Source organism: Mchenga conophoros, linkage group LG23 (genome assembly GCF_057382185.1).
Source record: "Mchenga conophoros isolate Kocher_MC1m ecotype Shallow Benthic linkage group LG23, M_conophoros_male_GT1.1, whole genome shotgun sequence".
NCBI lineage: Eukaryota > Metazoa > Chordata > Actinopteri > Cichliformes > Cichlidae > Mchenga > Mchenga conophoros.
This window is the reverse complement of record NC_140547.1, coordinates 25,415,548-25,438,780: the sequence shown is the minus strand read 5'-3', so window position 1 is coordinate 25,438,780 and position 23,233 is coordinate 25,415,548. Positions and strand designations below refer to the sequence as shown.

General features: G+C 44.5%; 1 protein-coding gene across 1 annotated transcript in view; it reads left to right on the top strand.

The window, feature by feature from the left end:
- Positions 1-10,087: 10,087 nt before the first annotated feature.
- LOC146547343 (inactive dipeptidyl peptidase 10-like) overlaps positions 10,088-23,233 on the top strand; it is a 130,499-nt gene continuing 117,353 nt past the window's right edge. The window contains exon 1 of the mRNA XM_085264695.1: positions 10,088-10,862. Within this exon, the coding sequence (XP_085120821.1) occupies positions 10,803-10,862 (60 nt within the window). The 5' untranslated portion in view covers positions 10,088-10,802. The remainder of the gene's footprint in view (positions 10,863-23,233) is intronic.

Genomic DNA, 23,233 nt, shown 5'->3' with positions numbered 1-23,233 from the left:
TTTTCTTTAATACAGCTGAAGAGAAGAGAAAGTGTGATTAGGAAAAAAATAACTACTCAGTGCAGACTATTGCAAAATTACATAAAGTGATGCAAAAAAGTGCAATAAGACAAAAGGTAACAACAAAAAAACCTCCTACAAAAATAATCACACAGAGACGCAAACAGCCACAGGAAGAAGAAGGAGTTGGGATTCTGACTTTTTTTCCGAATTCCCACTCTAACCTTGGAATTAGGAGATTATCTTCATAATTATCATAATCTCAGAATTCTAAGGAGGAAGATCAGAATAATGAAATTAAAGTGAGAATTTTGAGATTAATCTCAAAATTCTAAGGAAAAAAACAGACTTCTGAGATTAAAGACAGAAATATGAAAAAAAAATCATAATTCTGACTAATCTCAGGTTAATTTTTGAGATTAATTGTGAGATTAATCTCCAAATTATGAGATTACAGTAAGAATTATGAAAAAAATCAACCTGTTTTTTCTGAGGTTTCTGACTTTAATCTGAGAAGAAATCAGAATTAGAAATGAAATATGGGGAAAACAAATTTCAGAATTCTGACTTTAATCTCAGAATTCCAAAAGAACCCAATGAATTTTTTTCATTGGGTCTTTTCTTTTGGTCATTTTTTTCTGTAACTTTTTTGTGTTTAAAAAAAGATAAACTCATGCCCCAAAATGTAATGCAGTAAAATAAAATAAAATAAAATAAAGTTGAAAATCAAAATGGAGTTAAATTATAAGGGGCTAAGAAGACCGTGCAGTCACTATAGATTTTGATGCATAATGCTGCTTTCAGCCAGGAAAGGTGGGAGGTAAACCTACAAATGTTACAAATGTCTTGGCATTTCTTCGGAAATCGTGCACTTTAGGCAACAAAGTGCTGAAGTACTTTTTCATGCAATGGCTAACTCTAAATCAGGCATTTGTCTTGATTAACCTCAGCATCCTCGCCTCCTGCGCCACTGCTGTAATTAAAGATGTCCCACTGTGATTAGTAACATTTCATTATTTACTGAAAATCAGCACAGTATGAATTTAACTATATTCTTAATTGGAGGAAAATAAAACAAACTAATGATAGATGCACAAATTGGGAATTGTATGGTTGGTGAGAACTGAAAGTAGGAATAAATAATGAAGATAAATGTAGCAATTAGAACTGCAGGGGAACAGTGTTAAGATTAAATACAGATTAATTTGGTTTATGTATGTGTTCTCCAAAGTCTGCTGCTTCTTTGCAGGCTTCTTAAACTTCTTCCAAGAGCTTGTTAGTTAAATATCCACGTACTTAGGTATAATTGTCTGAGACAAGGACTGCAGGTAAAGTATAAAGATATCTCAGATGTTTAAAATAGCAATGTTTTCTTATTCCGTGGCATCAAATTCTGCTGCTAACAGAAATAGTGCCAGCCCAAGACAGTAATGATTGCTTGGCCTGAATGCAGTTTACTTAGGGGCACATTCGACACTGACTGACAGCACTGACTCAGCTGAGCCTAATACGAGGTTAAAGAGTTTAAGATCATTGCTGCTGTCCTTGTGGACGTCATGAATGCTGGCAACCAGTTTGGTGTCGCTTGGTGTTGCACGAGCGTGGGAGCAGGTCGCTCTACATGTATTTCATACATACAGGAGCTCTGAGATCTCCAGATGACATAGAGGAAGATGGGACTGCTTGAAAAGATGAAACCCTCTGCAGACTGCTTTTTTTAATGAATCAAAAACAAGAAAGAAAGAAAGAAAGAATTCTATCTTCAGATGTAAATTTGCATTTCGTCTGAATGTTGCAGCAGAAAATGTAACGTGTCTATTTTCAGTCTGACCATTCTGTGTGGTTGTATGGGGAAATCTCAGCAGATCAGCAGTTTCTGAAACACTCAGGCCAACAATCATGCCACATTCAAAGGCACTTAAATCTTCCTCATTCTGATGCTCAGCTTGAACCTCAGCAGATCGTCTTGATCAAGCCCACATGCCTAAATCCATGGAGTTGGTTTAGTCACTGATTAGAGCTTTGTGTTAGTGGCCTCTAAGTGTGTGTATATGAATATAAATGACACTGACCTTTTTCTCCATTACGAATTCATTTTTTCTATCTTTATAAGTAAAAAAAATATATTTGTGATTAATTGCTTGATAAAAAAGCAAAACTGAAAAGCTAAAGGTTGTGCAGTATGGGCTCCTGGATATTTGAATTTCTTTTCAACCTTTGACATTATCTGCAAAGTGAATTGAAATCCAATACAAGCAGGCCAGTGAGTGTTTAGAGATAAAAGCTTCATGTGCTCAATGAGGGCGATTGTACTGACAATAAATATGATTAGTCTCATGGAAACTAGCCAGCTCATCAACTATGAATCAGCATAATACATTTTTAATGGAGGCAACAGTTTACTGTAACAAATAATAACAAATCTGGGAAGAGAGGCTGAGGGTTTAACATGCTCTTTGTATGGTTAGTGGGAGGCAGAGTCATGGCAACATTCATTAATCGTTCACATCCTGTCAGGAAGTGATTTATGATCTGCACATGAGACCTCTTACACAACCCGATGTGTAAAATAAATGATTGATGTCAACAACACTAAAGCAAGGGCCTCAATTCGCTGCAGCTGTAGCACTTATTGGATATTTCCGTGTAGCCATGGTGGCTGAGAGCTCCAGTAAATTTATCCAGATTAAACTTCATGAACCTGCATCTTCATACCTGTACCATTGGACAACTAATTAACAAAAGAACTGCAGGAAATTAGTGCTTAAGCAGATAAATGTTTGATATTTAGGATGCTAACTGAAGCCTGTAGAGTCTGAGATGTAGCTCTTATGCTTTTTTACAGTCCTTCGTTATTGGCACAAGTGAACAGTTGATGACAGTATGAACAGAAAAAGACTGAACGAGTGTGGCTTTTTTGGGAGCGTTACAAGTAGAAAGCCTTTTCGCTAAGAAGAGCACAGCAGCACATCTTAGATTTGCAAGACTTCTGGAACAGTATCCTTTGGACAGATGAGACCAAAGTGGACATGTCTGGTCAAACACAGCACGTCAGCACAGACAGCACATACCAGCTGTCAGCAGGGTGGTGGAGGCATGAAGATTTCGGTTTGTTTTACAGCCACAGGACCTGGATACCATCAATCATGAACTCCTCTATATACCAAAGCATCCTAGAGTCAAATATGAGGACAGACAGATAAAGCTTTGCCTTAACAGGACAACTATTCCAACTACAGCAGCAAATCAAAGTGTTTCAATGGTCTAGTCCAGGGCTGCCCAATCCCAGTCCTCGAGAGCTACTATCCTGCAGCTTTTAGATGCATCCCTACTCCAACACAGCTGAATCAAATGGTTTGATTACCTCTTCAGCATGCCATCATGTTTGGCAAAGGCCTGATAACAAGCCATTCATTTGATTCAGGTGTGTGGGAACAAGGATGCATCTAAAAGCTGCAGGACGGTAGCTCTCGAGGACCGGGATTGGGCACCCCTGGTCTAGTCAAAGTCCAGACCTCAACCTGATTGAAATGCTGTGGTGGGATCTTAAGGGAGCTGTGCATGAACCTCAATAAACTGAAACAATACTGCAAAAAAGAATAGGTCTAAATTCCTCTCCAATGACTGAGTGACTGATAAAGTCATAAAGAAAATAATTACTTCAAGTTGTTCCTGCTGAAAGTAGTTCTACAAGCTAGTAAACAATGAAGGCACTTAGTTTTTAACAGGACTGCAGAGTCCTAACCAAAGCTTTTTTTACACAGGACTGCTGATGCTGGTGGCAGCTGGTGACAGAGAAAAGTGGGGATGTCTGTTGAAAACTGAATGAAATGAAAGAAAATGAAGTTTCTGGAAAGTTCCCAAGAGATGACTGATGGACGTCAGGGAACAAGCAAGCAGGACTGAGGTGGTATTTATATCCTGCTAATCATTCAACTTGGCAGAAATGCAGTAAAATATTGTATTGTTGTCATGGTCTGCCTCTTTTCGCGATTTCAGCAGGATCGCTCTCCCTCTTACTAAACTCACCTCTCCCAAAGTTCCCTTCCAGTGGGATTCTGCCGCTCAGCGAGCCTTCACCCTGCTCAAGGACAGGTTCACCACTGCTCCCATACTCCGGCAACCGGACCTTACACGGCAGTTCGTTGTGGAGTACCTGCGCTCGGCTAGACGTCTCAATTCCCGGCAAGCCAGGTGGGCGCTGTTTTTCGCTCGTTTTGACTTCACTATCACCTACAGGCCAGGAACACGGAACGTAAAGCCAGACGCCCTGTCCAGGCAATTCTCCATCACTGAGGAGGACTCGGACCCCGAGCCTGTCCTCCCGGCCGCCTGCGTAATTGGAGCCATCTCCTGGGAGATCGAGAGGCTCATCCAAGAGGCACAGGAGACCGAACCGGATCCTGGCACTGGCCCACCTGGTCGCCTCTTCGTTCCTTCAGCCGTCTGCTCTCAGGTTCTCCAGTGGGCTCACACCGCCCACTTTTCATGCCATCCTGGGGTCGTCCGCACCTGCTCGTTCCTCCGACGCTACTTCTGGTGGCCCGCTATGGCTAGGGACGCCAAGGAGTACGTAGCAGCCTGTTCGACCTGCGCCCGGAATAAGCTTTTGAACCGCCCTCCACCGGGTCTTCTGCAGCCTCTCCCTACACCAGCTCGACCGTGGTCCCATGTTTCTTTGGACTTCGTCACGGGCCTGCCGCCCTCCGCTGGTCACACCGCCATACTTACCGTTATCGATCGTTTCTCCAAAGCTGCACACTTCGTCGCCCTCCCGAAGCTCCCCTCTGCCTTGGAGACGGCGCGGCTCCTCACCTCCCATGTGTTCTGTCTTCACGGGATCCCCGAGGACATCGCCTCGGTTAGAGGGCCACAATTCACGTCCCGTGTTTGGAGGGAGTTCTGCTCCGCACTGGGGGCCAAGGTCAGTCTGTCTTCTGGTTTCCATCCACAGAGTAACGGGCAATCGGAGCGGGCCAACCAGGAGCTGGAAACTGCCCTCCGCTGTGTCGCTTCGCACAACCAATCGACCTGGAGTGAACAGCTTCCATGGATCGAATACGCCCACAACAGCCACACGTCCTCCGCCACGGGCAAGTCTCCCTTCGAAGCGTCCCTGGGCTATCAACCGCCTTTGCTCCCGGCCATCGAAGGTGAGCACTCCGTTCCTTCAGTACAGGCTCACCTCCGCGGGTGCCGTCGTGCCTGGCGGGCGACTCGGGCTGCCCTACTCCGTACTAAGGAGCAGAACAAGACCCTCGCTGACCGTCGCCGGACACCGGCCCCCGAGTACACCATCGGTCAACAGGTATGGCTGGCTACCCGTTTTGTGCCGCTACGGACTGAGTCGAAGAAGCTGTCCCCTCAGTTTATTGGCCCTTTTCCCGTTGAAGCCATTGTGAACCCTGTGTCTGTCCGCCTCAAGCTGCCGCGCAACATGCGCATTCACAATGTCTTCCATGTGTCTCAGGTCAAGCCGGTGCTCTCCAGCCCGTTGTGCCCTCCCTCCAGGGCCCCGCCGCCCCCCCGGCTCGTGGATGGTCAGCTGGTCAACAATATCACCCGCATCATGGACTCCCGGCGCCGGGGTCGGGGTTTTCAGTACCTGGTTGACTGGGAGGGCTACGGGATAGAGGAACGCTTCTGGGTGCCTCGAGCTGCTGTCCTGGATAGGGCCATGCTCCGGGACGTCCACCGCAAGCATCCAGGTAAGCCTGGTGGGTCGCCGGGAGGCTCCCGTTGAGGGGGGGGTACTGTCATGGTCTCCATGCCTGCCCGGTCGGCCCCACAAGGCTACATTTGCTGTTTCTGTTCTCTCCCTCTCTGCCTGGGCGGAGCTCACTGTGGGCTCCCGCCCTTGGCCCACACACACACCTGACAACAATCACCTGTCATCACTGGGAACACTATTTGAGGCTGGAACACAGATCCTCTCGTCGCTGGATGATTGTACTACTGACGTTAGTGTTCTCACAGCTCCTGTGGACTTGTGCTTCATAATTCGTGATTTGTGATTAGTTGGTGACTTTCCTTCTCTTCTGCCTCAGATCTCCCCCTTCCCCCCCCCCCCCGGACCTGCGACCTCCCTGCCGTGTGAACGTGTGTGAGTGTGAGCAAAGAAGACGTGAGCGAGTGTGAGAGAGCTACCCTGTGATTCCCCGGAGTTTTGGATTCCTTCACTGTACATATATTGCACTTGCACTGGCACTGTAAATAAACTACACCTTGGAGACACCTAACCGCTCTGCGTTTGAGTCCCTGTAACCAGATCGTGACAATTGTACTGTGTTACTTTTTTTTTTCTTTAATAAACATTTAGGACGACTTTTTTTTAACATAAGCATGTTTTTAATGGCTCCGTTTATGTTTGTAATATTCATTGTTTTCTTTATTTGTGACAAATGTTGGTTACGTGTTTTAATGGTACTAATTCTGGTTTTCAATCATTTTTGTGCAAAAAGTATTTGTTGCTCAGTGGGTCCTCTAGTAACTGAAAGTGTCCTTAGGCATAATAACAGAATGCCAAATTGCTCCTAATCGTGGTGTGATATACATATGTGATATTTAGAAAGTTCTTAAAGGCATAGAATAAAGCACTGTTTGAATGTATGAATATGGTTTCTAGTTAACAGTGGTTTGAGTGCTCAGTTACAAAAGAAGAGTGCCATGCAAGTATCACTCCAGCTCTGCCTGAAAACTTCTACAGGGAGAGCAGAATTATTAGGCAAGTTGTATTTTTGAGGAATAATTTTATTATTGAACAACAACCATGTTCTCAATGAACCCAAAAAACTCATTAATATCAAAGCTGAATGTTTTTGGAAGTAGTTTTTAGTTTGTTTTTAGTTTTAGCTATTTTAGGGGGATATCTGTGTGTGCAGGTGACTATTACTGTGCACAATTATTAGGCAACTTAACAAAAACAAATATATACCCATTTCAATTTTTTTTTTTTTTTACCACCAGTGAAACCAATATAACATCTCCACATTCACAAATATACATTTCTGACATTCAAAAACAAAACAAAAACAAATCAGCGACCAATATAGCCACCTTTCTTTGCAAGGACACTCAAAAGCCTGCCATCCATGGATTCTGTCAGTGTTTTGATCTGTTCACCATCAACATTGCGTGCAGCAGCAACCACAGCCTCCCAGACACTGTTCAGAGAGGTGTACTGTTTTCCCTCCTTGTAAATCTCACATTTGATGATGGACCACAGGTTCTCAATGGGGTTCAGATCAGGTGAACAAGGAGGCCATGTCATTAGTTTTTCTTCTTTTATACCCTTTCTTGCCAGCCACGCTGTGGAGTGCTTGGACACGTGTGATGGAGCATTGTCCTGCATGAAAATCATGTTTTTCTTGAAGGATGCAGACTTCTTCCTGTACCACTGCTTGAAGAAGGTGTCTTCCAGAAACTGGCAGTAGGACTGGGAGTTGAGCTTGACTCCATCCTCAACCCGAAAAGGCCCCACAAGCTAATCTTTGATGATACCAGCCCAAACCAGTACTCCACCTCCACCTTGCTGGCGTCTGAGTCGGACTGGAGCTCTCTGCCCTTTACCAATCCAGCCACGGGCCCATCCATCTGGCCCATCAAGACTCACTCTCATTTCATCAGTCCATAAAACCTTAGAAAAACCAGTCTTGAGATATTTCTTGGCCCAGTCTTGACGTTTCAGCTTGTGTGTCTTGTTCAGTGGTGGTCGTCTTTCAGCCTTTCTTACCTTGGCCATGTCTCTGAGTATTGCACACCTTGTGCTTTTGGGCACTCCAGTGATGTTGCAGCTCTGAAATATGGCCAAACTGGTGGCAAGTGGCATCTTGGCAGCTGCACGCTTGACTTTTCTCAGTTCATGGGCAGTTATTTTGCACCTTGGTTTTTCCACAGGCTTCTTGCGACCCTGTTGACTATTTTGAATGAAACGCTTGATTGTTCGATGATCACGCTTCAGAAGCTTTGCAATTTTGAGACTGCTGCATCCCTCTGCAAGATATCTCACTATTTTTGACTTTTCTGAGCCTGTCAAGTCCTTCTTTTGACCCATTTTGCCAAAGGAAAGGATGTTGCCTAATAATTATGCACACCTGATATATGGTGTTGATGTCATTAGACCACACCCCTTCTCATTACAGAGATGCACATCACCTAATATGCTTAATTGTTAGTAGGCTTTCGAGCCTATACAGCTTGGAGTAGGACAGCATGCATGAAGAGAATGATGTGGACAAAATACTCATTTGCCTAATAATTCTGCACTCCCTGTACAGCAGTAAATCTTGCTACTTGAGCTCTGTTAGGCATTAGTGACTTCAAAACATCAGAAAGTACAATAAAATTAAAGTGTTCGGATACATCAATATATTTTTACACTTTCCATTATCTTTGTCACAACAAAGAAAGAATAATGGACAAATTCAGGGTAGGTGACATTTTTATGGTTAAAAACAACCCCAAACCAGCTGAGGTCATAAATGTCCTAACTCAAGATGACTCTCCTTGTAGCAAGGTCACTTGGCGTGGATAAGATTCGCCATGAGCTCCTGTAGGGCTGTTCTGGTTGACATGCCTCTCCAATGTTACGTGGAGACCTGGGGTGGTGCTTCTGGACTGGCATACTGGGGTCGTGATTTGCGTTTGTTAACCTTAGATTCTGGAGGAAAAATGTGGTTTTCATCCTGGTTGTGGAATACTGGACCAGCTCTTTATCCTCTTGAGGATACTCGACTGTGGGTGGAAGTTTGTGTGTAAAGTATACAAGTGTTTTGATGATCTGGAGACAGCATTCAGCTGCATCCCTCAGGACAGCCTGTGGGAGGTGCTTTGGGAGGATGCGGTGTCTGGCCCACATCGATGGGTGTCTGGCTCACTGCTACTGCTACGAGCCATTCGATTCCGGTATGACTGCAATGAGAGCTTGGTCCACATAGTGTTTGAGTTCACCAGGCCTGCCTTTTGTCACCAATTCTGCTCATAATTTCAAGGACAGAATTTCTAGGCAAAGCCAAGTAGAGAAAGGTTTTCACTTTGGTGGCCTCAGAATTTCTGTTTTTTGCAGACGACATGGTTCTGTTGGCTTCATCAGGTGGTGGCCTCCAGCTCATGCTGGAACAATTCTGAGCCAAGTGTGACAGCTTGAAAAGGGCAGAGTGCCCAGGTATGTAGTATCTGTGAGGGTCTTGTTCACAAGTGAGGGGAGCAGAGAACAAATTGGACCCACTTTTTTTGGTAATAACCAAAAGAATGAGATTGCTTATTTGGTAGGGACTCAAAGTAGAGACAGTACTTCTCCATATCGAAAGGAGCAAGGTAAGGTGGTTCAGGCTTGTCCTACTGTAAGGAGACCGAGAGTTAGACCCAGGACATGCTGCAGAGATTCAGAGAGACTCAGTGTTCCCCCGGATGGTGAAAGGAGGTCTGGGCTTCTTTGCGTAGGCTGCTGGCCTGCGTCTGGATTCTGGGAGAGAATAAGTGGGAGAAAATGGATGGAATTCCCATTTTCCTTTTAACTTTTTTATACTAGCTAAGCTAAAGAAAAGTTAACTTTTAAAAGTTTTTATAATTGCTTTTCAAATGTTAAAGTGAAGTGCTGCTGGGTCTAAGAAGGGAAGTCAATGTTGTAGTGTTTTAAACCAGCATTTCTTCTAATGGCCAGCAGGGGGCGAATCATTTCTGGCCGTTTCTAATTCTATGGGAAAATGAGCCTGCTTCTGTCTTGAACTGGTGAGTTTGTCATCCCAATCATTACATTTAAGTTGTAAGATTGTCCCTTTGACTTCTCAGTTAAATCCACCCAGTGGGACATCTCAAGGCCTCAAGATGGGGCTTCACAAACCAATTGGTGACTTCACGTTGGCAATGCCCATCTTTTATATACAGTCTGTGGCTCTAATAAAGTTCTAATGCCTCTTAATAAAAAAATGGCTAAACACATTCACCAAAATATGCATATGCATGTAATAAAATATGGCCTCTGTTTTTTCTTCTCTAACTACCTTCTCACAGACCTCCTATAAATGGCATTTGGGTGGGAGGATTTGTTGAATTATTTTCCATTGTGCTTTTTGTAGATCCATCAAGAGTCTTTCTTTGCGTTGCTTTTAAAGTGAAGTGTATTCTTTTTGTGTGTTCACTGAAAACAAACCGTCACCCAACTTTCAGCTGAAATAAACGCTCAAACAGCGGCGGGTTCTCACTGGGTCAAAGCTGAACATGAATTCATCAATGCGAGTCCTCCAAGAAAAGAAAAAGAAAAGAAAAAGAAAAGAAAAGAAACGCTGAAAGAAGCTTTGATGTGTGAGAAACACTTTAACCAAACGCCTGCAAAATCTTTGCCTGAAGCAAATTTGCATTCTGATGAAGGAACATCTTCGCATGTGGGAGGCACTGGCAAACATCCTGGTTTATGAACTGTCTGTCAGCCGAAGCAGCTCGTAGTTGCCATAGAGGGAAAGAGAAGAAGAAAAAGAAGAAACGAGAGGGAGGGAGGAACTGCTTTCAAATGCACTGAGAGCATTTACTGCCAGAGAGAGAGCAACAAAGGAGGGAAAACAGATTGTGTGCTTAAATGTGTTGTCTCTAGTGGAGCTAGAGACGAGGAAGAGCGTTTCCAACGAAGAAGCTCTGCAGCCTCTTAGTATTTGATATCAGCACCAGATTGGTGGCGTGGTCAGCTCGGAGCTGAGAAGCAGCTGAAGGGGGAGACGAAGGAAACTTGGCCAGGAATTTTATTTAATCTTTTTTTTGTGATCCTGTTTTTAGATAAAGGAGCATTTGGTGGAATTTGTGGAACAACAATGAACCAAACTGCATCAGTCTCCCATCAGATTGAGTGTCAACCTGTCAAGGATATCAAGGTAGGGCTGATTTTCCTTTCTTTTCATTGTGTTAAGGTTGTTTCTAATCTTTATCAGCTCTTACTTCTCATCCTCAAAGAACTTTCACACCTTTAATTACCACTGCACCGCACTGACACCTCTAAAACGCATCTGAACCAGCTTATAAATGAAGCTGCCAGAGTTACTTTTAGCTTTCAGGCTCATCCTAACAACTGCTGCTTATTTATTTATTTTTACAAAGCTTCATAGTAATGCTCCATAATTCTTCAAAATGACAAATCTTAGTTTTTGCTTGCTAAAATGACGCACCCACTCCCTCAGTCTTAAACTTCACTGTGACCCTAACCTTTATACACGTATACACTAACATGAATAAAATATATAAAATAAATAAAAAACAGCAGAAGATAGCCATTTCATTATGAAACACACTCACCTTGTTGATCTCAACTGTGCTTTTTTTTAGTTCTTTACTGACTCGATACTAAACTGTTGTCAGGAAACTAAATAAATGAAGTACTCTACACAGAGTGGTTCTTGAATGGTTTATTAGATTTGCTTTGCTTTGTTACATTTAAAAGCATCAGGGCTGTAAATTTAACTGTTGTTGGAACAATCCAGAAGATTTGACCCTGTAATGCCAAGTGTAAAATATTTGATACATGAGTTTTTGTGAGTTTTTGAGATCACTACATCATCAGTGTCACTTTTTCTCCGCAAAATGCGTTTTAAGCATTTTTGAATTGCACAAAATTGCCAAATGTAGCACAAACTATACAAATTAAAACTTATGTATCCGCATTTATAATTTTTTTTTTTAAGTGTCAGAAGGTTAAATAAACACTGAATTTTCAAAACAAAAAATTAATTTTCTTGCAATTATTTCATGGTTCAGATTTTACAGAGCTGATGCCCCAAAGGCCTAGAGTCCAGCTAGCAACTTGGCAACCACCTGTTGCTAGGGATAAAATGTCTTCACTGATCAATTGGCAACTGGTTGCTGGGGGGGTTGCTGTGAAGTTGACTGCTAAAGCCCCAGTCACACAGGCCTAGAGACCGGTTGGTCATTGTCATATGGTAGACACTCATTGATAAGGAACAATGTGTGTTTCCCAAACAGTTGTGAAGCAGTTTCTGGATGCTGGGGGTTGCTAGAAGTTTTTATGGGAGATGCCAACTAGTCTGCAAACACTTGCTAACTACTTGCTGAGTGACAATTTTTTTGTTGATGGTGAAAGGTCTATTCTTCAATGACCAAGCCAGTCACATGATGTTAACCCAAAAGAGGAGTATTTCAGTTATTAAATAGGAAAGTAAAAGGCAGAGATACTGTTAAGGTTCACATAATTGAGGAAGGAGAGTACAAACAACCAGGTCCAGAAGATCTTGGTCAAACAATTGATTTTAATGAATACACGCATGGGAAGACAGGAATTAATCTTCGACCTAATCAAAGCATACACAGATTTTTATAGCATCAGGGTTTGAATTAATGACGCCCCTTCATACGTCACAGACAGAATACATACATACGTCAAATCAAAACCACAATGACTTTTAACACAGTTTAAAAGAACGTTGTCTTCTATCTTCATGGCCAGTACTTCCTGTCACTGCCGGATGCTCTCTTGTCATCTTGACACCTCAGCAGCAGTTCTGCGACAAACTGCTCTTTTTGCAACCCCAAGCAAAACATGATTAAACTTCCACCTATAAATGATTCTCTCTAACTGAGTGTGTGTGTGTGTGTGTGTGTGTGTGTGTGTGTGTGTGTGTGTGTGTGTGTGTGTCGTCCTCAAATGCTCTCTCAATTCACCCGTTGCACTTCTGACCTTTTACCAGACCAGAGGCTCATCCTTATGTGTAATAACCTAACTGAAACTATATGTACTATGTTGAATAAATGTTTTAATCAAGAACCTCTAAAAGAATATAAAAGTATAACAGACAATTTGAATAACCTAGTAATTCAAATAGCCTCGTCTAACCTGCTCCTCAGAATAACTTAGACTCTGCTTTCACTCCTGCAAACTCTCTGCAACTTCCTGTCAACTGCAACTTAGTCTTTCTGAAAGACACACACACTGTTTAAACCTCTGAATACAATATCAATGCTGCAGATTATATTATTAATGCAATAGTAATAATGATGATTATTTACCAATAGCAGTAAAATAATTTCCCTGCTCCACACTACCCACAAACAAGCAGCAACTAAAGGTGTCTGCAGTAAAGACCCAGCAGGGCACGAGCATCAGAGGAGGAAACACTATATGGTGATGTCTGTGGATTCTTGAATGCAAAGTATTTTCATCCAAGTTGGGAAGCAATCCTTTTATGTAAAATTAGTCTTCAGTTGCTGAAAATGGGGCGGTTTGCATAAAAATGACTGTAATTCCTAAAAAGCTACTGCAGAATATTTGTGAAACCCCTGGACACCCTTGATTTAAAGCTTCAATCACATCTTGGTTGCTTGACTTAAAATCCTCTGTAGTGGCAAAACTGCAAAATAAAATTATACAAGAAAATATTGACCAAATACTGGAGATGAGCTGATGGTGTCACACTAAGTAGGAATGTCTGGTCTCTTATCAGTGTTCACACCTTAGTCTTATACAGATATATATGATAGCTAAGTGTAGTTTTGCAGAAAGAAAATTTCTCCTACATGAAAATGCTCACAGATGGAAAGAGACATGTCTGCAGAGTTTTTCAAATGAATTTCTGTGGCACTTTGAGCACTTCAAGCCACCCTTCTTCTTCTTTTTCTTCTGTACAACTCACAGCAAAGCAATTCAAGTATTGTTTGCACTACAGTCCAGAAGGAAAACGCTTTGATTCTGGGGTGAGCTCTCCCTTTAAGTGATCACCCATGTAATTTAAAGGCAGAATTGGAGCATTACTATGACAGCTCCAAGGACATGAAGTGACCCCAGCTACATAAAGTCTGAAAAGAGTCACATTCTTTCCTTTATTATTAGAAATGAAAGTAAACACTCTGGCTCAAAGTCTGTGTGGCTGACTTTATTTGTGATTTTTTTTTGTTTGGGGCTGACTGACACCTTAAAGACCCCAAAGTGCTGTCAGCCAATAAAAACATGCACTAATATTGGCTCTGGTTGTCAGCAAAGTCTGATTCCATTTTTTTTTTTAAATCCAAGGTAAAGCATTGTTGTCATCTTGAGGGACAGAAATCCCCCCCCCCCTTTCAGTATTTTAACCAGCTAACAAACCGGTTTTATTTCCTTGATATTGTAAGACTGTTTGGCAACCTCACCGATCACTCAGGACCTCAGAGATTATTTTGTTCTATTTCTTTGTTCTAACGGTGTATGCATGTAGAGTGGGGATGGATAACACAGATTCACTGGATATCTTACCAATGGGCCTGTCTCCTTCGATTTCAATTACAAGTAGAAATGTACGTAATATATAGTATGCAAAAGTCTGTTCACCAGCTCAAGATAGTATTTTATCTTCTTTTGTCCTTTACTTGTCCTGTTTCCTCAAATGCTGGGGGACACACTGCACATCATGCTGAGATATGCACAGTTTTCAGCAAATAGCTCTTTTGGAATTATCTTTTTGGTGCAATAAGACCATTTTATGTCCTTAAAACCGTGTTATCTTTGGTATTTTTCACAGATTCAACTAAATGAGAACAAACAACATGTTTTTGTGACAGGCTACTAATAACATAGTGCCTAAAGATAAAGATAACCAGAAAAGAAACCATACGTGCAGCACGGTCTACCTGACCTTAAAGTTAAGATGCCGCACAAAACAATGCGCTGCACGCTTTTCCGTGAATGAGTTGTATCAAATAAATCTCCATGTGGAGCCAGTAGTAGAAATTTTGTTTTAATATAAAATATAAAATCTTTCCCTTTTTACATCTTGGATCAAGATGGCTGCTAGGGTGCAGACACACAGCTTGGCAGGTCCTGTGCTTTTGCCACAAAAAAAAAAACACCTAAAAAAACCCCTGGATCTTGACATCAACTTGTCTTTTTGTTTTTATACATTTTTATCTTCTGTGGAGTTCGACAGGTCCAAGAAAGCAGGATAATTATACCATTTTCTCAGCCAAATGGAGTCAACATCTTTTGTTGACAAGATTCTTGGATTTTGGTCATGCTAGACCACCCCCAGGTAAACATGAACAATTAAATACGTCACAATTGTCCCTGGAGATTCTGAAACTTGTTCTGATGCTACTTTTGGCTGGTGATATAGAACTAAATCCTGGACCTAATTCAAACATCAGTGATTTGGAATGGCTACAACTAATTAGCCTAGTTAGCCTATGGGCACAGCTATCTCTGCATTGCTTTCCACCTCAACTAACTGTGCTCCAACCACCGTCCCAGTTAGTAAGGCTACATCTACAACTAATAGTGTTTATGCCCCTGTTGTCCGGGCCTCCGCTTCTGCTGTTTGGGTTACCACCTCAGCTGCTTGGGCCTCCACCTCAGTTGCCTGGGTTATTGCCTCGGCTGCCTGAGCCTCCGCCTCAGTTGCATGGGTTTCTTCCTCGGCTGCCTGGGACTCCATTTCAGCTGCCTTGACTACAGTCTCCGGTAAAGGGTTTCTTATCATTAAATGCTCATAGCATTGTCAAGAAAAGGACAAGAAATCCTGCTATTAAAAGTTACAGAGGAACAAAGATCTGCAAGACATTTAATCAGGCTAAAGTAATCTGGGACACTAAAAATAAACCAAAGGGGCTTCTATGTGGACACATTAACATTCACAGTATGTTACCAAAGCACGAGCAACTGGAACATATTCTAAGCAATTCCATTATTTCTATTTTGGGTATCTCTGAATCTTGGCTCACAAGTTCTTCTCCTGGATCTGTGGTTGTCTTTCCAGAGTACACAGTATTCACAAGGGATAGAATTGGAACAAGAGGAGGAGGAATACTTGTGTATGTAAAAAAACACCTGGATTGCTCTTTACTTAGTTCACCAATAGATGTTGAAATAGAACATATTTCTGTTAAAATCACTCTTTCCCCAGAAATGTCATTTACGTTGATCTGTTTATATCGCCCTCCTTCTGCAAAGAATATTTTTTATGAACAACTACAGATATTACTTAAATATCATACTATAAATAATAAGTCTAATGAAATACTTGTAATGGGAGATTTTAATGTCAACTGGGACTGTTAAAAGGACAGAAAAACACTCAAGGACATAATGGAGACTTTAAACTTTACTCAACACATTGAACAACCCACAAGAATAACGAGACACTCTAGAACTAAAATAGATCTGGTTTTCAGTAATAAGCCCGAGCAAATTATTAAATCTTATAATTTTATCACTGGTATTTCAGACCACAATTTTATATTATTTTCTAGAAAACTTATAAAATCACGGGTTAAGAATCACTTTCATAGTTCAACTAATAGGAGAACCTTTTGTGAATTTATACCAAGAAGTCAGCGACAAAATGTAGTAGAAGCATTAGCATCAGCTAACTGGGAGCGTTTATTGTCTAGTGATGATCCACAATTCTGCAGCAGTCACTTCACTGACATTGTCAAGGATGTTATATCAACATACTCTATTAGAGGTCAACAAAAAATAAAGACAACATCTAATCTGCCCTGGTTAAACAAAGAGTGCAAGAATCTAATTAAAACAAGAGATCAATTACTAAAACAGTTCCTGAAAACAGGTCTAACTCTGGATAGACAGAGATTTACTTCAATGCGGAACAAAGTAACAAGAAGTTTGAGACAGGCCAAAGCAAATTTTTTTTATAAATATAATTGAAAGAGCCAAAGGTAATGGTAAAATTATCTGGCAACACCTAAATAAATTACTTGGCCGTCATTCAAACAAAAGCAAAAATACAATTGAACTTTATGTAAATAGCTCTATTGTTAGAGAGCCTCTATCTATTGCCAGTAACTTAAACACTTTCTTTATTTCATCTGTTAAGGAGATCAGTCAGAGCTTTGACTCAGTCGTATGCTCTGATAATGTGAATGATGCTGGTCAAAATTTGTTTACCATTACTCATATTTCAGACACTGAAGTTGTTAAACTAATTACAGGTTTAAAACAATCTAAAGCACTTGATGTATATGGAATTAACACAAATTTCCTAAAGGAACATATGAATTTACTTTTACGTCCAACAACTCATGTTTTCAATGTCTTTCCAAGACTCCATTGTTCCAACAGATTGGAAAATTGCTGCAGTTACACCAATTTTCAAAGCAGGTGTGAAGACTGACATGGCTAATTATCGCCCCATAAGCATACTCCCGGTCGTATCTAAAATAGCTGAGAAGTGGGTGGTTAAACTCCTCACTGCTCACCTAGAAAACACCCAACCCTCATTACATCCATTGCAGTTTGGCTTTCGGGCACATCACTCCACAGATACTGTGTATGTTAGTGGAGAACTTGAAAAGCTTGCTGGACAAGAGTTCCTGTGTTGGAGCTGTATTTTTAGATCTGAAGAAGGCTTTCGACTCTGTAAACCATCAGATATTGTTGTCCAGATTGACTCAGTTTAATATCTCCAGTCAAGCTCTTCAGTAGTTTGCCTCATATCTCTCTCAGGAAACAGTGTGTGGTGTTGGACGGGGTTAAATCTCCATATTTAGACTGTGATACAGGGGTTCCTCAAGGATCTGTTCTTGGGCCCTTATTGTTCTCTCTTTTTATCAATAACTTACCTGAAGTCTGTCCAAATATATTTACTCAAATGTATGCGGATGATGCAGTTACATATACGCAAGCAAATAGTGTCCAGCAGGTGGCAAAAGATCTTGCAGCTGCTTTAGCATTAATGCATAGCTGACTGGAGGACTCGTGCCTAATGTTGAACACCTCAAAAACTGTCTGTATGTATTTTTCAAAACGCCCCTTAAACTTGAAGCAGTCAAACATATTCCTGGATGGAGTAGAGCTTGAATTAGCTCCAGAATTTAAATATCTTGGGGTCATTCTAGACCCAATATTATCCTTCAAGAGTCACATAAATAAAGTGTCCCAGGTACTTAAATGTAATAATCGAAATTTTAACCATATACGTAATAATTTAAATATGACTGTTGCAAAAACATATTTTTACTCAATGATCATCTCTCATATGGACTATTGTTTGACGTCCTGGTCACTTGCTTGTCCAACAACACTTAAAACTATTGAAAACATTTATAAAAGAAGTTTAAAACTACTTGACAAAAAACTGACTTCCCACCACCACTGTCATGTGTTAAAAAAAAACATAAATTACTGAACTTCAATAACTTAGTGAAACTTAAAAGAGTGTGTTTAATATATAAAGTCTTACACTCCCTTGCTCCACCACCACTAAAGCAGTTCATTAGGCATAAAGAAAGCTCAGACAGGACCACTCGAGCTACAACCCGAGGAGACTTGTTTATACCCCACAGACGGACAGCATTTGGGCAGAACGTCCTCTCTGTCCAGGGTGGCCATCTGTGGAACAGTCTTCCTCAATCCATTAGAGAATGCTCGACATTCAACTTGTTTAAGGCACAGGTTAAAAACTGGTTACGGACAAATCAAGTGTGTGATCATGTATAAGTTGTATAGTTTTAATATTTTATTTGGGAATAGAATGATGTGTATGTGTGAGCTTGGTGATGGAGTTTTTATTATGAATGAATTTTGAATTTCTTATGAATTATTATGTCTATTTTTTATGTTTTATGGACAACAGATGGAAATTAGCACTTGGCTATAATCTGGTATGTTTACATTCATGTAATTCTTTTTACATGTATGTTCATTAACATGCACTGTCCTAAATAAATAAATTAATTAAATTAAATACTCCTAAAAAAAGGAAATATTTAAGGTAAAAAGCTTCAAATTGTTACTATAGGCGGATCCACTATAAATCTTGGACGAGTTCAAATCTCAATGACCTGGACCTCAACGTAAGAGTTCGAATTTTCTGAAAGTTGTAGATGTGATAACTTGAGAATGCAGTGATGTAGAATTTTAAAACTGATACCACAGATATTGATGCATGCTCAATCATCCAGGTAAGTAAATCTCCAAAGGTTGATTCTGTTCATCTGGACGTAGTGTTTTCAGTGGGAGAAACGGTTCGTCACTCATCCAAGTGACTTCTTCAGTCTCAGCTGACTTCAGGTTCCCCCAATCTTATAAACAGTACATTTGCACAATGACTGAAACTAGAAGGAATAATGGGCTGGGAGGTCAGTTCCTCAATCAAAGCCCCCAGCATCCAACATCACAATGGAGGAGAGGAAGGCACTCACATCACTTAGTAATGACAACAACATTATCATCCTTCCGGCAGACAAGATTAGGTGCACAGTATTGCTAAACCAGAAAGACTATCATGAGAAAATTTTGTCACTGCTCAGTGATGAAAATACTTATGAGCCCCTGAAACGAGACCCAGGAAGTGGTTACAGGAAGAGGATGATGGACTGTCTGAAGCAGTTAGAACAAGACAATGTGTGGAATACACCAGGCACAGACACACGCACACACAGGTAGGTACAGCCAACTTCCACATTTATTCAAGTGTTTGTTGTTTTGACAGCTGACTCAGTCACACAGTCTGACAGCTCACGAGCCCAGCTGATCTCTCTCCTGGCCGCTCCTCCTCGTCTCACTATAAACACAGCGGAGGGAGACCATCATCAGTCCATAAACAACATCAGCTGTTCTTACCGGCCTCGCAGCGCCGCCCTGATGAGCCTTCCGCTCCACTCCTCCCCTGCAGCTGCGCCCGGGGCCACGCCTCCGCCACACACCCCCACCGCCCGTTCGAGGCCGGGGAGCCGTCCGGCCGAGCCAACTCCCCCCCCCGCGAGCGAGAGAGGAAATCGGCCACTGCCATCTGCGCCCCCGGGCTATGGATCACCTTGAACTTAAAGGGCTGCAACGCCAGATACCACCGGGTGATCCGGGCGTTGGCATCCTTCATGCGGTGGAGCCACTGCAGCGGGGCGTGGTCCGAACAGAGGGTGAATGAGCGTCCCAGGAGGTAATAGCGCAGGGAGCCGACCGCCCACCGGATGGCCAGGCACTCCTTCTCCACGGTGCTGTACCGGCGCTTGCGCTCTGCTAGCTTCCGGCTGATGTATAGGACAGGGCGGTCGGCCCCCCTTACCTGCTGGGACAAAACGGCTCCCAGCCCTCTGTCCAAGGCGTCAGTCTGCAGAACAAAAGGGAGGGAAAAGTTAGGAGTGTGAAGCAGCGGCTCCCCACAGAGAGCCTTTTTCACCTGCACAAACGCCGCCTGGCACGGCCCCGTCCACTGGACCAGATCCGGGGCACCCTTTCGAGTGAGATCGGTCAGGGGGCTGGTTAGCTGCGCAAACCCCGGCACAAAGCGACAATAGTAACCCGCCAACCCCAAGAACCGTCTCACCTCCTTTTTCGTCCTGGGGCGCGGGCAGGATGCGATAGCCGCCGTCTTCTCCACCTGTGGACGCACCTGCCCGCCCCCCAGGTGGTACCCCAGATACTGCACCTCCCTCCGTCCAACCGCGCACTTCTTCGGATTGGCCGTGAGCCCCGCCCCCCTCAGGGACTCCAGGACCGCGGCCACCCGCAGCACATGCTCCGCCCAGGTGTCGCTGTGGATGATCACGTCATCCAGGTAGGCGGCAGCATACGCTGCGTGCGGACGCAGTACCCGGTCCATGAGACGCTGGAAAGTGGCCGGGGCCCCGAACTGGTACAAACCGTACGGAGTGGAGAAGGCCGTTTTCTCCCTGGCCTCGGCAGACAAGGGAATCTGCCAATAGCCCTTGGTTAAGTCCAGTGTCGTGAAAAAGCGGGCCGTGCCTAACCGGTCCAGGAGCTCGTCGACCCGAGGCATGGGGTAGGCATCAAAGCGTGACACTTCGTTCACCCTGCGATAGTCGACACAGAACCGTATAGACCCATCCTTCTTCGCCACCAGAACGATGGGGCTACACCAGGCGCTGTGCGACTCTTCTATTACTCCCATCCTCAGCATTTCCGCCAATTCCCTCTGCACGATTTTTCGCTTGTGCTCCGGGAGCCTGTAGGGCCGTGAACGCACCGTCACGCCAGGCTGCGTCACGAAATGGTGCTCGATGAGGGACGTCCGGCCGGGCAGGGGGGAGAACACGTCCGCAAAACGCTGTTGCAACGCGACAACATCCGCTCTCTGGGCCTGTGTGAGATGGTCATCACAAGGGAGGGAGGCGGGAATGATAGAATTTGGCACCTCAGGCCCCAACTCATCTCTCTCCTTCACCAAGCTCACCAGAGAAGCGGTTTCAACCTCTCGCCACAGTTTGAGGAGATTGAGGTGATAAATCTGCGTGGCTCCTCCCCTGTCCGACCGAGCGACCTCATAGTCCACGTCCCCGACTCGCCGTGTGACCACAAAGGGTCCTTGCCACTTGGCGAGCAACTTCGAGCTGGAAGTAGGGAGTAACACAAGCACTTTATCTCCCGGTGAAAATTGCCTGAGCCTAGCCCCTCTGTCATACAGGCGTTGCTGACGCTGCTGAGCCTGGAGCAAATTCTCCCGTGACAACCTCCCCAAAGTGTGGAGTTTTGCTCTCAAGTCCAACACGTACTGAATCTCATTTTTGGCGGGGCTCGGACCGTCCTCCCAGCTTTCTTTAATCAGGTCGAGCACCCCACGTGGCCTCCTGCCGAACAGCAGTTCAAAGGGAGAAAATCCCGTGGAGGCCTGGGGCACCTCCCGCACTGCGAATAACAGAGGGTCTAGCCAGTGATCCCAATTGCGTTCATCCTCGTTAATGAACTTCCGAATCATGGACTTTAAAGTCTTATTCAGCCGCTCCACCAGCCCGTCAGTCTGAGGGTGGTAGACACTGGTCCGAATAGATTTAATGCCCAGTAATTCGTACAGTTCCCGCAGTGTACGAGACATAAACGACGTGCCCTGGTCAGTCAGTATCTCTTTCGGGATTCCGACTCGGGAGATGACCTGAAACAGTGCCTGCGCCACACTCTTTGCAGAGATGGTGCGCAGCGGAACTGCTTCCGGGTACCGCGTTGCGTAATCCACCAAGACTAACACAAAGCGGTAGCCGCGTGCACTCCGGTGAAACGGCCCGATGAGGTCCATGCCGATGCGCTCAAACGGGACCTCAATGAGGGGGAGAGGGCGCAGCGGCGCCTTCGGTATGGCCGGCTGGTTAACAAGTTGGCAGTCCGGGCAGGACGCGCACCAGCGGCGCACATCCGCTCGGATGCCCGGCCAATAAAATCGGGCCGTTATTCGCTCCAGAGTTTTCTCATAGCCCATATGCCCTGCCATGGGGTTATAGTGGGCCGCCTGGAAAAGCGTTTCCCGGCGGCCCTGCGGCACCAACAACTGGGTGTGTGTTTCCTCTGTCTGAGTGTCACGACTCACTCGATATAATCGGTCGTTTAATAAGACGAAACGCGGGTAGGTCTGCGCGGCCTCAGGGCGCACCACGTGACCATCAATAGCCATCACTTGGTCAAAGGCTGAGCGTAGGGTGCCGTCACGAGACTGCTCCAGTGGGAAATCACCCATGGGGGACACTTCCGGGGCCGGCGGGACGTCCCGTGAGGGACCCGCCGGCTCCTCCCCCCCGGAGTCAGTGTCGGACGACCCCGCATCACCGCTGAACGCCGCGCACACGCTACACCCCGCTTCCGGTCGTGATCGCACCCCCGCGTACTGTCCCAGTAGCTGATGAAACCCCGGCCAATTGGTACCCAGAATCAGGGGGTGCGACAGGCGCGGGCTAACCGCCGCCGTTACTCTATGCGTTTTGCCCTTATACTTTAATAACAGCGGCACTATGGGATACCTGTGAACGTCACCATGCACACACCTCACCTCCACCCATTCTGCCTCCAGCAATGCCCCGGGGCGAACCAAGCTTTGGTGTACGAGGGTCTGCGTGCAGCCCGTGTCCACCAACGCCTGGCGTATACCCCCTCGAGTCCTTACCGGAATATTGTATGTCCCTCCTGGACCGGGGGAGGGTGCTGGGGCGCCAGCAACACGAAACACCTGCCCCACTTCCATAAGCGGACAATCCCTCCTCAGGTGCCCCGGCTGCCCGCACTTCCAACACTCCGGCCCCGGCGTCTGTGCCGCTCTCCGTGGCTCGGGGGCGGCTCCACTTGGCTCGGCTGCCCTGGACGGCACCAACGCCGCGAAAGGGTTAGTGGGGCTCAGCGCCGGCAGCCGCTCTGCCTGCCCTGGTGCCGGCACACGGTGCCTCGGGGCCGGCACCGGGACCTGTTTGTTCGGCCTCCGTCCGGCGTCCCCGGGTTCCCCTGCTCCAGCGGCAAGGTGGTCCTCCGCCAGCGTCACCGCTACCTCCAAGCTTGCGGGCCGGTGGCACCGGACCCATCTCGCCGTCTCCG